This window comes from Gracilinanus agilis, chromosome 2, assembly GCF_016433145.1.
Source record: "Gracilinanus agilis isolate LMUSP501 chromosome 2, AgileGrace, whole genome shotgun sequence".
NCBI classification, from domain to species: Eukaryota; Metazoa; Chordata; class Mammalia; order Didelphimorphia; family Didelphidae; genus Gracilinanus; species Gracilinanus agilis.
Window position 1 is genome coordinate 607,944,174 of NC_058131.1, and position 14,041 is coordinate 607,958,214.

General features: G+C 38.0%; 1 protein-coding gene and 1 non-coding gene across 2 annotated transcripts in view; both read right to left on the reverse strand.

The window, feature by feature from the left end:
- Positions 1-14,041, reverse strand: part of ADAMTSL3 (ADAMTS like 3) — a 616,185-nt gene that overhangs the window by 98,509 nt on the left and 503,635 nt on the right. The window contains exons 16-17 of the mRNA XM_044660156.1: positions 5,668-5,860; positions 5,378-5,557 (exon numbers count right to left, since the gene is read on the reverse strand). Coding sequence (XP_044516091.1) covers positions 5,378-5,557; positions 5,668-5,860 — 373 coding nt within the window. The remainder of the gene's footprint in view (positions 1-5,377; positions 5,558-5,667; positions 5,861-14,041) is intronic.
- Positions 2,218-2,375, reverse strand: LOC123238506. The gene has a single exon (XR_006505668.1). It is a non-coding gene; the product is annotated as a U1 spliceosomal RNA (small nuclear RNA).

Sequence of the window (14,041 nt, forward strand, 5' to 3'; positions counted from 1 at the left end):
TGACCCTGTAATAACACTATTATTACTCCTGTTTTACAGATGAGGAGGGAAATGGAGGCTGAAAGGGGTTAAATGAGAAAGATTATTTACTCAGAGTCACAAAGCCAGCAGGTATTTTAACTAAAATTGTCCTGACCCCAAATGACAAGCCATCGTTTCATCTCTGAACTATAGTCTCTACATCTGTTCAAGAAAAGAGGGTTGAATCAAATGATCTTTAAAGAAGCCTTTTTCAACCTAAAAGTCTGTGATTCTTTGATCAATGAAAATATAGGGAAAACATGTATGCTCCTTGGAGTGTGTAGATAGGCTACAAGGAACTGGGTGACTTTTACAGGTCTCAGCATTTGTTCAGTAACAATTCAACTTGCTAGTAGCAAGACACGGAATCTGGTCTTGTACTTACCTGCAAACAAATAAAACTTCTGACATGTACTGGCTATGTAACCCTGGGCAAGTCACTTAACCTGAGAGGCAGCTAAATGGACTTGGGGGTCAGGAAAGCCCAAGTTCAAATCCTATCTCACACATTAGTTTCACTTAACCTCTATCAAACTCAGTTTCATCATCTATTGAACAAATGATAATACTCAGAGTTATAACACTCCACTAAAAAACGTGTAAAGTGTTTCACAATTATTAAGGCACTATGTAAATGCTTATTATTGTTTATATTGTTAATAATATTTATAATATAAATTCTATATTATTATAATAACCCCTATAATTACTACTATTGCCCTCTCAGGGGTCTATGTCAAAAGCACAAATTTTAATTTTTTGATTCTAAGACCCCTTTGCATTCTTAAAAATATATTCATGGGCAGCTAGGGTGGCTCACTGGAGAGAGAGCCAGGACTAGAGATGAAAGGTCCTGGGTTCAAATTTGGCCTCAGATACGTCTTGGCTATGTGACCCTAGGCAAGTCACTTAACCCTAATTGCCTAGCCCTTCCCACTCTTCTGCCTTGAAACTAATATTTAGTTTGGATTCTAAAACATAAAATAGGGGTTTAAAAATTATTGAGGACCCCGAAGCATTTTTATTTATGTGGGATATATTTATCAACACTTACCACATTGGAAATCAAACTGTTGTGATATTATTACGAAAATAGTTTTGAGCCCATAGGCTCTGAAAAGAGGTGTGCATGTAAGGGAGCGGAAGGGAGATTACAAGGACAACATTTTGATAATGCTACTCTAATAAGGCGGTTTTCTAAATGCTGACTTGTATTGGCAGAGGGAATTTTCTCACTGGTTGTTCCAGTGAAATACTAATGAAATCACTGGCCCAATCCCTATTCTGAATATGTGTTGAATACCTTGCTAGGCAATAAGGAACATAAAAAGTAAACTGCAGTCATGGTCCATGATCTCTGGGTGCATCCCACTGACTTGGTAAGATAAGACATACATACACATGAAAAAGCCAGGCATGATGAAAAGTAGTTTATGTTTAATTAGAAAATAGAGACAATAAGCAGAGAAACGATAGCTGCAGCCATGAAATCACTGATTCAGGATGAGTACAGAGCAAAGACTGAGCCCCTGGAAAACTTCTATTGAGTGAACAGGAACTCCTAAAAAGAGGAACACAGAGGGCTCAAGAAGAGAAGGCAAGAAAAGCAGGAGGGAGATGGTCAGCAACATCAATTTCTGCAGAAATGTGATAGTGATAAACAGAGAAAAAGTGGTTAGGTGGGATAGGAGCACATTCACTAGAGTGAAAAAAATGAGGTAGGGGTTTCATTAGGATGGTAGTAGAAGGTATAGAAATCAAGGAAGTTTTTAGATTGAATTTCAAGCTGAAAGGAACCCCAGTGACCATCTGATAGTCCAACCCCCTCCTTTTAACAGATGAAGAACTTTGGCCCATAGAAGTGACTTGTTCAAGGTCAAACAGGTAATGAGTGACAGAATTGGGATTCAAAACCAGGTCATCTGACTTCAAAACCAGAACATCTTCCAGAATACCATACCACCTCTCACAGGTTGTTCTTGTTGTTAGTCATCCTTCTTCTTCTTCTTCTTCTTCTTCTTTTTTAAAAGACAAACAGGGCTAAGTGATTTGCCCAGGGTCACACAGCTAGTAAATGTCTGAGGCCAGATTTGGACTCATGAAGATAAGCCTTCCTGATACCAAACCAGACATTTTATTCACTGCACCACCTAGCTGCACCCATCCTTTATTTTCTTTCTTTCTTTTATTTCCTCCCAGGGGAGAGCATGAACACAGTCCCCTCCTACCACAAATTATTCGGTCAAGTTTCATACATTTGGAGAAATTGCCGGGGTCAGCCTATCCAAAGTGCAAAACCTTGTCTTAGGGAAATCACCTTTGTGATCACAGCATCATCCCTGCCAGGTAAGTTTTTGCCCTTACATTTCAAAGAGGGCCAGTGACATCATGGGAGGGTGATGTCTTAGCAAGGAAATGAACTCAGTAGATATATGCCATTCATTCTAAATGATTTCCCTATGATTCTATGCTACATTCTATTAACTCCAGAAAACAATCTAGGAACACAACAGTTATTTTTAGTTCTCTTTTCTATAAAATAGACAAGGTTTAGTGGAACGAAGTGTTCTTGGAGGCAGAAGAACTGGGTTTCAATCTTGGCCCTGCCTCTATGAGCTTGCCTGAATCACTGACTTACAGTTTCCTCATCTGTTAAACGGTAATAACAAGAATTGCCTTGCCTATCTCATAAGGTTGTTGAGAGAAACCTTATAATCTATAAAATGCCATAAAACTATGAGTCGTTATTAGTATCAGTTCAAGTTCCCGGACTCCTTACCAATACTGGATGAAATCAAATTGAAATGTGTAGCCTTGGGTATATAACTTTCTCCCCTGTCTCTTCCCTTACTGGGATGCCATTTTTTCCATTGAATAATGAGGGAGCTGAGCTAGATGTTCTCTAAGGTACTTTCCAATTCTAGTATCTGATGGAACTTTTGGTAAACGAAGCCCATTTCGGTGAGTGTACGATGATCACAGGCTGGAGGAGTGTCATGGATGGAAGGGTCCAAACTCGTGAGCTTTTTCCTAGCCTTAGAATGCACAGATCTAAACTGCTAGCTCTAATCTTGCAATGGGGCTATTCAGAAGCACACAATGAATAGCTAGCTGCCTTTAAGGTGAGAACTCCCTTGGCACATGGACTTGGCAGGCACCCACCCGGCCTTAGAGACAGGCAGCAATTAGTTGTCAAGCTCTATGCCAAAGAATGAAGAAAAAAAATGACTTCAAAATGAGAGGAAATTTCAACAGAAAAGAGAAAATGTGAATGCTACAAAAATGTCAAATTCCTTTCCTACCAGCTGCATGTGCATCCTGTTGTTTCTGAACCCCATTAAGGATTTTGTTTTTGAAAGAGGTTGAAATTGAAATCATGTGCATATGATTCCCTTGCTCACACCCTATTAATAGTCACAAGCAGAACTGTGGTCTGTGGTTGGACCCTGGTGAGTGTCCTGATGGGGTTACACTGACCTGGCCACTCACTTTGTCCCTTAATGAATTTAGTTGCCTTGGCAACCCATCTGTCCTACCAAAAACTCAGGTAGGTTAAGATCCTTTTTGTTTGCTTTTGATTGCTTCTTTCAGTAGAAAAGTCTGCAGCCTAAATCCTATACTAAAATTGATTTAACTCCCATGCCTGAGCAGATTAGAGCAAAGGGCTTCACAAATGACTCTAGAACATTTCCTAACTTCTTAGCTAATGGGGGAACTGAATGGGTGCTTGAAGCAAGACCACAGGTCATGATGGAGAGCCCAGGCCATTAGGACCCTTTGCCTCTGTGCAAGAAATCTCCTTTTGCTGGTTGATAATAAGACAACTGAACAGGTTTTACTTCTGCTTGATGAGCTACAGTTTAATTTAACATTTACTTGTTGAAGCAACTGGTACTTGTCCAGCACTGCATGAGTTGCTCTGCTGGACACAAAAGAAGGGAAAGGCACATCCCTGCTTCTAAAGGCATTTACAATATAGTTGGGAAGACAAAATATACCCTTGGAGAGTTGCTAACAACATAGGTAATGCACTATGAGTGCTAAAATAAGGAGTACCGACACAGAGCTAAAGAAATTCAAAGAAGAGTGAATTAGATTTAGGGGCAACTAGGTAGCACAATGAACAGAGTGCCAGGCCTGGGGTCCAGAGGTTTTGGGTTCAAATCTGAACTCAGACACTTCCTAGCTGTGTGACCCTGGATGAGTCACTTAACTGTTTGCTTAGCCTGTGCCCTTCTGTCTTAGAGTTGTTATTCAGACATAAAGTAAGGGTTTAAAAAAGTAAAGAGTCAATTAGATTTAGAATGATCCTAGAAAACTGCACAGGGGAAGTAGTATTCAAGATGGACCAAAAGGAAAAGTTAGATGGCAATAGCAAAAGGAGTTAGTTGAGAGAAGGGATGTCATTCAAATAGAATGCTATGGAATGATACAGAATGAGGTCTTAGAATCATTCAACATAAACATTGCAAAGTACTTTAAATATCATCTAAACTAACTCTCTTATTCTACAAGAAAAAATTATTCAAAAATATAGAAAAACTATTTTATGTAGATGACATAGGATGCTCAAGGTTCACCAAGCTAAGCAGTGGTAAGAGCTAAAAGGGGACAAGAATCCAATCCAGAGTTCTTTCTCCTATATAGGGGCATTTCATGGAATCTGCCAGTTTGCCTTAAATTTGTGATACAGAGTGAGTGAACTTTTTTGTATATTGAAAAATAATCTGCTGCCTTTGAAAAATCAAGTGATTGGGTCCTCCTGAGTCTTTCATTTGGATACTGCCTGAGGGAGTTCTTTAGAAAACAGCTGGAGAGACTCTTAAAACAAAGCCAGAGAACTAGATGGTGGAAAAATCACTAATCAGAATCACACAGTTGGAAAGAACCTCAGAAGTTATCTACTTCAAGTCATACCTGCAAAAGGTTTCCTGAAACAGCATCCCTAAGATATGATTATTCAGCATCTTGTTGAAGACCTTACTAGCTTGGGGGTAATGTGAAAACCTTGCCTTCTCTCCCAACTTTCCCAGTGACCTGCTCTGGGAACATCAAAAGTTCAAATCCCATCTGGGATACTTACTAGTTTTATGAACCTGGGCAAGTCACCTAACTTTACCCGCCAAAAAACGATGGCACTTTTACTGTCAACCTCCCCAGGTAGTTGTAAGGAATGTGGATTGCCATTCATAAAGTGATAAAGAAACGTGAGTTATTAATATTACAAAGTAGAATTCCTCTTTGCACCCAACACTACTAAACATTTTTAGTTTTAGTTTCATTTTTAGAAGTTCCTTGGCGCATTCATGCAAAAATAAAGTATAAAAAGTCCTCTGACTACACGTAGACCACTAACCTTGGACCAGTCTCCTAAAACTAACTGAGGTGGACAGTCCGTTCTGGCACAAGACTTATGGGATGATGCTCTGGGTTCTTGACACAATTCATCCGACAGGTTCAGAAAGCTGCCGTCTGTCAGCAGCTGCCTACAGGTCACTCTCCGATATTGAGTTCCTCCACCACAGGTCCTAGAACACTGAGAGAGAGGGGTAGGGGGAAATGGATAAGGCTGGCAACACTAACTTTACGTTGATCTTTTTGCATGGGGTAATGACCCTGCATCTTGCAAAGGGTCGGCTGGTGTACCTGTTGCCACTCTTCTATGTGCCAGCCAGGGGGACAGTCAAACTGATTGCAAGCTTGCAAAACATGAGGTTTTTCATCTTTGCACTCTTCAGAAGGGACAAGGGGTTCCCCAGGTTGCAGGCAGTACACGTCTCTGGTCTGTATTCCCACACCACAAGTTGCGGAGCATGGCCTCCAGGACCCTGTTTGCCACCTGTGCCAAAACATAAAAGGATACAGCCACGTTCTAGGAAATTGTGCTCAGATGCCAGGGGCAACAGTGAATGGAAATTCTTCTCCTGATTTCAGAGTTCCCTTACCTGCCCCGCCACACACTTCATTCTTAGGGCTCTTGAGAGCCACAAAAATCTCAGTAAGTAAAAGCAATACCAAAAAAAAAGTATAGAATGATGATTTTTAATGCAAGAAATGTCCATGATGCATCTCAAGGAAGAATCCCATCCATTTAGGAGGGCCCTCCAGGAAAATAAAAGAAAAATATGAGGCTGTCCACCGAGGAATGATTAGCTAGCGTATAATTAGTGAATTTTTTTTCTTTTAGAAAAGAACACAAAGATATGGATGATGAGTATGATTGTCAAAAGCAATTTTAAATGATTAAAAAGCCCATTTTAGGAAATCTTCCAGGCCCCTATCTAAATTTACTTAGATTTCTCCAAAACTATTCTCCTCCTCTGGTAAGATCATATACAAAGCATTAATTAGCTCAAAGTGATTTACTTCAGGTAAAACCTTGGGAGAATGAAATTTTCTTATGAAATATATTTTTAAAAATATTTGCAAATAAATAGAAAAACCAGGACAGCTGCTTACCAAGCATAATCCAAGGAGGGGAAACTGGCAATAGAGATGTGAAGGCCTGGGGAAAAAAAAACAAACGGAAAGATTCGGGAAAAAAACAGTTTGTTTTTTTTCTGTTATTTCCCAAGGACTCTCGTTTCCCCAAAAAAATGTTGTAATGTTAATTTTTAGAATGATAAGTAAAATTTTAAGAAATGGCATTCATATATATTTTATTTAGTATTTACTCCCCCAAACAAATTCTAAATGCTATACCATGAATTTGACTTATGTAAAGCCAGCTATCATCACAAATACTGTACACTTGGACAGGCCCTGTCCTAAAGCAAGATGCATTTTGACCTTTGGTGTATAGTCATTTTCACAAGAGAAGGAAAGATGTGGTGCTGCCCTTGCTTATGAGAGTCCTTTGTTTATTTATGATCTAAAGATTTTCCCAATCAAGCTTCTAAAGGATGAGAGCATAGAGGATGTTGGCAGCGGCATCCATTCATCCTTACAGATATTAAAGCATATTTCTCCTTCTGCTGCCTACTAATACGCATCTGGGCAGAGAGAGTTTGGGAGCAAATATAAGAGGTCTTACAATCTGAAGAAAATTGGTATCTATTTCCTTATTTTTTCCCCTATAAAATCAAAAGAACTGACCAAATAGCAGCTATCAATTCCCTTCTAACTCTAAATCCTAGAATCCTAAAGTTCTCCTGGTTGTGTCACTTTGAAATTCACAAGTGAACTGGAAGAAATTACGTTCTTTATTAGAAACAAACAAACAAACAAAAAGCTAATGTGCATCTAGACTCAAAATACTAAATTATATTTTAGGTCCATCAATATATTTTCATTGTCAACACAAGGTATAATAGAATGTCAATGTCTCTAGTGTTGTGTCAAAATCATGTGCCTAACATTCACAGTGAGGGGGAGCCAATAGAACAAGAAAGTTTGCAAATAACTAACAGAGTTCTGTTAAATTTATACTTGCTGAACTTTAGTCTTGACATAAATGCTATATGTTTTACTTAAGAAATAATTATGGCATGTGCCATGAATAGGGCATTTCATTAGATATTAACAGGCATACAAAAATAGTAGATATAGTTCTTGCCCTCCAGGAGCTTACAGTCTAAGACAGGGGTCGGCAACATATGGCTCTTTCTGCAGGAGCCATAAAGTCAATTTTTTTCCAGGCACTGTTACAGGAGCATGCACTGTGAGCACTGAACGGCTCTCATGAAATTACATTTTAAAAAATGTGGCATTTATGGCTCTTACGGCCAAAAATGTTGCCAACCCCTGGTCTAAGAGGAAGGATAAGATATATTTACAAAAATACCTATGTATATTTGAATATATATAGACATATTTTAAAATACCTAGAAAACAAGGTAAAATGTAAAAGAAAGTGCTTTAGACATGTCAACCAATTGTGATGGGAGTTCAATGGAGGGAGAGATTATTTCAGGCTTGGGAGATGAGACCCAACTTCTAGCATAGGGAAGGAAATTTTTTCGGAGAGGGAAAATGATTTGAAAATAATCTTAAATGAGAGGTGTATACAATTCCATATGTGTTAGCTGTGGGATAAATAAAACATATCCATCAAGGTTGTAGATGAGAAAGAAAAGCACAAGATGAGTGGGTGAAGTAGGCAGATATGGTTGGACAGTCCAGATGTGAGAAAGATCTGAGAGCTTTAGCTGAATTCAAGGTAAATGCTGACTCTCAAAAGTCACATAATTGTCAAAAGGGTAATGAGATTTTAGGCTGCAAGAATAAAAGTAGCATCCAAGATGAGGGAGGCTCATTAATTAATAATCTAATTAGATTATCTATTTAGCTCTTGATGCTACATTACAGAAAGAACATTGACAGGCTGAAAAATATCCAAAGGAAGGCAGCCAAGATGTTGAGGCTACCAGAAAACATGTCATGTGAAGATGGGCTGAAGGAAGAGCTGTTTGCCTCAGAGCTGAAGGAAGAGCTGTTTGCCTCAGAAAAAGAAGGTTCAAAGAGGATATAATAGCTGTTTTCCAGTAAGGAAGGAATGATAGATGAGTGAGTAATTGAACTTACTCCATATAGTTCCAGGGGACAGAACTAGAATCTGATGGGCAAAAATAATTGGAAGGCAGATTTTATCCCCAAATAGGAAAGATATTCTACAATAGAATTGATTGCATCTTGAGATAATGGATTGCCTGACACTGGAGTTGCTGAAGACTGTATGATACCTTCTAAGAAGGAAAGGTCCTTAAGAATAGGGAATGTTTCCTTTTTTTCCCTTCGCATGGCTACCTCTTGTACCTACTACAGGGTCTGGCACACAGCAGGCAATTTAAAATGTTTATAGATTGGATATTATTGATTGTGGATGTCACAAAAGGGAGTTATGTGCTGTTGAAGAGGCTGGGCTAGGTAAACCATCTAATGTTACTTCCATCAGAGATTCTTTGATTTGATGGAGTAATTTTTAAATATGATGAATTCTGAAGATAAAGAAAATTGAACGAAGCAATTAGACATATGACTGGTAAACTAAAGTCGAGAGAGAAGAGTCATGATTTTGGCTTTTCAGCCTAAATATCCTATTCCCAAATCTCAAAATGCATTTAATAAAATAAGATTAGCATTCAAATCTAAAGCAATTTCTAAAAGTAACAGTATTCCACTCTGAATTTCTGTTCAGAAACATGGGGAGTGTAATACAGTAAGAAACAGGCTACCTTGTTAGGCGTGTGTTCTTCTTTAGGTTGATAATGGACCACCAAAGCATAAACAAGCTTAGTCATATGGACATCTAACAATCTGAAATGCATATGACTAAAACTATGATTCTAAAGTCAAGTAACCCAAATACAGATAGATATATAAAGCCCATCACAAAATAAGGCATCTGCACACACAGGCAAAAACCCTACAGCCTTGTTCAATCTTTTACTAGACTGTTTAGTTTATACTTGACTCCTGGTGACAAATTGTATGTATAAATGGAATTTAGCTATGGATATCTATGTCCTATTATAGGTATAAGCTGCTGGTTATCAGAAGGGCTCTTGAGAACGGTTAAGAATAAGACATAGTAATTAAAACAAAGGACAGGTCCAGGAGACAAAACAGAAATAAGGGTGTTATCTAGATTTCTATAAGAAGAGCAATTGGACATACTTATGGATCTGTCTTAATGAAGCCTGATCCCCACCTTTCTGGTACCTAACATCATTATCAATAGATCATTACATATGATTGGTATTAGGATCTTTATCACCAAAGATTTAAGTTATATATCACTGAAAGGTCCAGGCAGAAAATGTGACCCTCATATTTCTTATGAATATCTGGCACCCCAGAATTTTTATTAAGACTTCCAGTTTGCTCAAATGGAACTTTCAAGAATGTAAGCTCTTACTAAAATCAGACACATTCTTTAACAGTGCTTTTGAAATATATCTGTAATATACCAAGAGAAACAATATAGTTTAAAGCTCTGCAAAATTTAAAACATTCTTTAAATGTCAGCCACCATAATTATTTCAATATTAGCATCAATTTGGGGAAAAGGAAATATTATGTAGTAGACATAGTGCTGGGGTTGGAATCAGGAAGATCTTGGTTCAAATGATGGCTTTTGACACTTATTTGCTATATGACCTTATCCTTAGACTGATTCTAGCAACTCTAAGATTTGAAATGAGGTATAATATTTCCCTCTGTACAAAAACAAAGTATCAGTTTCCCAAATAAATCAACACATTTTGACAACCCGATTATTTCTAGCTCATATGAGTTGTCATCTGCCTTGGTGGAGAGTCCTTACTCTAATAGTTCCTGATGCAGACCAAATTTTAAATCTCTTGCTTACTTCTATGTAACTTTAGCTCTCAAAATGGATATTGTCAAGAAATGGTTTTATTATTCAAATATCATACTGCTTTTCCTGTAGGCACTTCTGGCATTCTTTGAGTAAGCTTCTTTTAGAGATTTGGAGAACATTTGGTGCAGGGGGGAAGGGTACTGGGTTTGGAATCAGAGCACTTGGCCCTTAACCTAATCCTGTCACTTGCTATCCGTCTGACCTTGGGTAAGTCACAATCTTTATGGGCTTTAGTTTCCTCATCTGTAAAAAAAGAAAGCCTTGGGCAAGAAGCTCTCTCAGGCTATTCACAAAACGCTCTGTTTCTATAAATAAAGGTGGATATGTGCTTGGATAAGAAGTCAGGGGGCCCGAGTTTTACACTTGACACTGTTACTAATTTAATGTGTGACTTTTATCTAGTCACTTGATCATACTGGGTCTCAGTTTCCTTATCTGTAAAATGAAGGAGTTGGAATGGACGTTCCCAAATCCTGTCTCTTTGACGATGCTATGCTAGTTTGTTTGATTAGGTTTCTTCCCCTTTTCTTTCTAGATCTTTAACTGGAACCAGCAGGTGAACTGGATGGGAGTATTCTCTAGATTAATGTCAGAAAAACCTAGATTTCTCCAGTGACTGCTATTCCTTGATCAAAACAATTTCACATTTCATCCCACAAGTACTCATCGGGTCCTTATGATATACAAAGCACTCTAAGAGGTGATGAGGAACAGAAATACAGCAGAGACAACTACTTCATATGCTGCTTACAAAATCTCCCATGGGCTCTGCAATAGACTGACCTGGTCTACGACCACATTAAACCCCCACCTTCAGCTACCAACCTGACTCGTTGCCTTAGAAATTTACATCCTAGATTCTAAGGCAACCAAGGTATATGCTAATAAAAGTGGAATTATCACTGGAGGATTGTATTACATATTTAAAGCAATCCAGTTTAAAAGGGAAAGAACCCATTTGTACAGAAATATTTATAGCTGCTCTTTTTCTGGTGGCAAAAAATTGGAAACTAAAGGGATGTTCTTCAATTGGGAAATGGCTGAAGAAATTGTGGTATCTGATGGTGATGGAATACTAATGGGCGATAAGGAATGATGAACAGGATGATTTCAAAAAGAACTGGAAAGACCTACATGAACTGATGCAGAGTGAAATAAGCAGAACCAGGAGATCATTAAAGACAGTAACTGCAATATTGTGGAACGATCAAATGTGAGAGACTTTGCAACTAACAGCAACATCATGATCAAGGACAATTTCAAGGGACCTGTAAAAAAGAATGCTATTTACCACCAGAGAAAGAACTATTAAGAGTAGAAATGCATATAAAACATATGATTTATCACTTATTTATTTGGGTATGTTTGGGAATTTTGGTTTTATAAGATTATTCACTTACAAAAATGAATATGAAAAATTCATCTTTTCCATTTTGAATAGTTGCAGGGCATTTATTTTTTTAGAAAGAGGGAAGCCAGAAGAATCACTACAGCAACACAAAACAGAGTATATATGTGGGAGCTCTTTTATTTGGGAAACTGGTAATGATTCTTTTATTGTTATTGATTTCTGGTCCATGTGGTTCAAGATACCAATATGTGATACCAGAGAATGTTCTGTTCTTCTTATCTTCCACCTGGCAGAGGACTTTCTCTAACCCTTTTCTGAGACTATTTGAGAGGAAGGCTCTTCCCAGACCCTCAGGAATCATCTTATAGTACATCTACCTATGAGTTTCTTTTATAAACAAATGACTCTCTTCCAGAGACAGGAACCCAGGAAGAGGCAGAAACTTGGCAGTGACAGGCTACATCAGGAAAGAGCCCACAAGGGTGAACAAAACACAGAGCACCCAGCCTTTGACAACCAAAGCAAAAAAAAAAAACAAAAAAAAAAACCAAAGAAAGCTGCCTTTGGGTAAAAACAGCCCCATTGGATGTGCAACACAATCTCAGCAGTGAGCCCTAACCTTGGGTGATGTTTGAGAGCTATTGCCCTTGGAGCCAGTCAATATTTGTATGGAAAATATTATCCAACACCCTGTTCCTGTTATTTCTACAACCACAAGTTTTTAGAACCTCAAACATTTCCGTAAACTTACCTTTGTTTTGGCTTTGACCTTTGTCTCTAATATGTCCTTTTTTCCAATCGAATCCCCACTCTTTGAAAAAGTTTATTAAATCTGCATCATTGAAATGAGGCATAATATTTCCCTCTGTACAAAAACAAAGTATCAGTTTCCCAAAGAAATCAACACATTCTGACTGCCCAATTATTCCTAGCTCCGGGGCTCCAGGGTATGGAATTCCTGAGAAGGATAACTTGCAAGGTCTAGTGCTGAGATGTATTGAGGTGGATACTCCACATAAGCTACAACAAGGGGAAACCAACAAGTTATTACAAGGTACAGAATGAAAACGTTCTTCAGCATCATTAGGAAACAATTTCCTGGCTCTTTATTAAATCCGGATTTGACTTTGTGAGCAAAGACCTACAGTGTAGCCTAAGTTCAACCCTGTACTGGATTTTCAACCCTTCCAGGTCTTTATCCTAAAATTCTGACTTCTCAAAGTAGTAAACAGATACTAACAATTTGAACTCACTAAAGAAATTCTTGGTTTTTCACCCTTTATTTTCTTAGTTCTCTAGCATGCAAAAAATTAGTTTTCCAAATATTTTAAAATTATTATCTCCATCACCATTCATGTATGTGTAGATAGAAACATGAATACAGACAAGAATTTAAGAATAAGAGTCTTGGATCTTGTTTTTAACAACTGAATTTCCTTTGCTCCCAAACACTTTGCCCTATTCACATCTCAGTGTTATTTCTCTAATCTCTGCTCATGCACTCTAAATCACCAGTCCTCTCTTCTGAAGGTTATCCTTTTTTTTTAATGGAGTCCTCACCTTGACTCCTTTGATCTATGAGGCAATAGTGCCTACTAATATAACAAGACTTACAAATGAAATTCTGTTCATGACAGGATAGGGATGTGCTCCTAAATTACAAAAAGAACTAATTTACACAACCAAATAAAGTAGAAAACAAAAGATTTATGGCAATACTAGGCAATAGTGAATCTGGGTAAAAGTTGGAAAAGGGTACCCTTCTCAATGACCACCTGATTCTATTTTGGAAAGATGACCACAACTTAGCTTGCTCCACAGGGAAGGAAACATAGGTGGAGTGGATTGAATTAGTTATTTTGGGAAAGGCTTGGGAACAGAGAGAATCCTATAAAATTTTGTCAGACGTGAAATATAAAGGGATAAAAAACAATTATAAGAAATGATGCTTGTGCACCAGAAAAAGGAGGCTATAAATTTTAAACTTCATTTCTGCTTTTGTATAAGAAGGCTTGGATAACTAATATCTTCTACTGTAGCACTCTAAACGCAACTTAACCAAAACAGAAAGTATCTCTCTTCACAAATCTCCTTGTCTTTCTAACCTCTCTATTTACTAAATTTAGACTCTTCTCTCTTCCTCACATCCAATATCTAGTCAATTCTCATTAATTCTACCTCTTCCACTCTTCTGACATGGGTTGTCCTCTCTCCACTCATGCAGAAACCAACTAATTTCAAGTGATCATCACCTTTTGCCTACTCTCCAGGCTCTCGTCTCTCTGTTCCAACCTATCTGCAGCTACCAACTTGAAATGCATAGAGCACAAAGGTGATCATGTCACTTC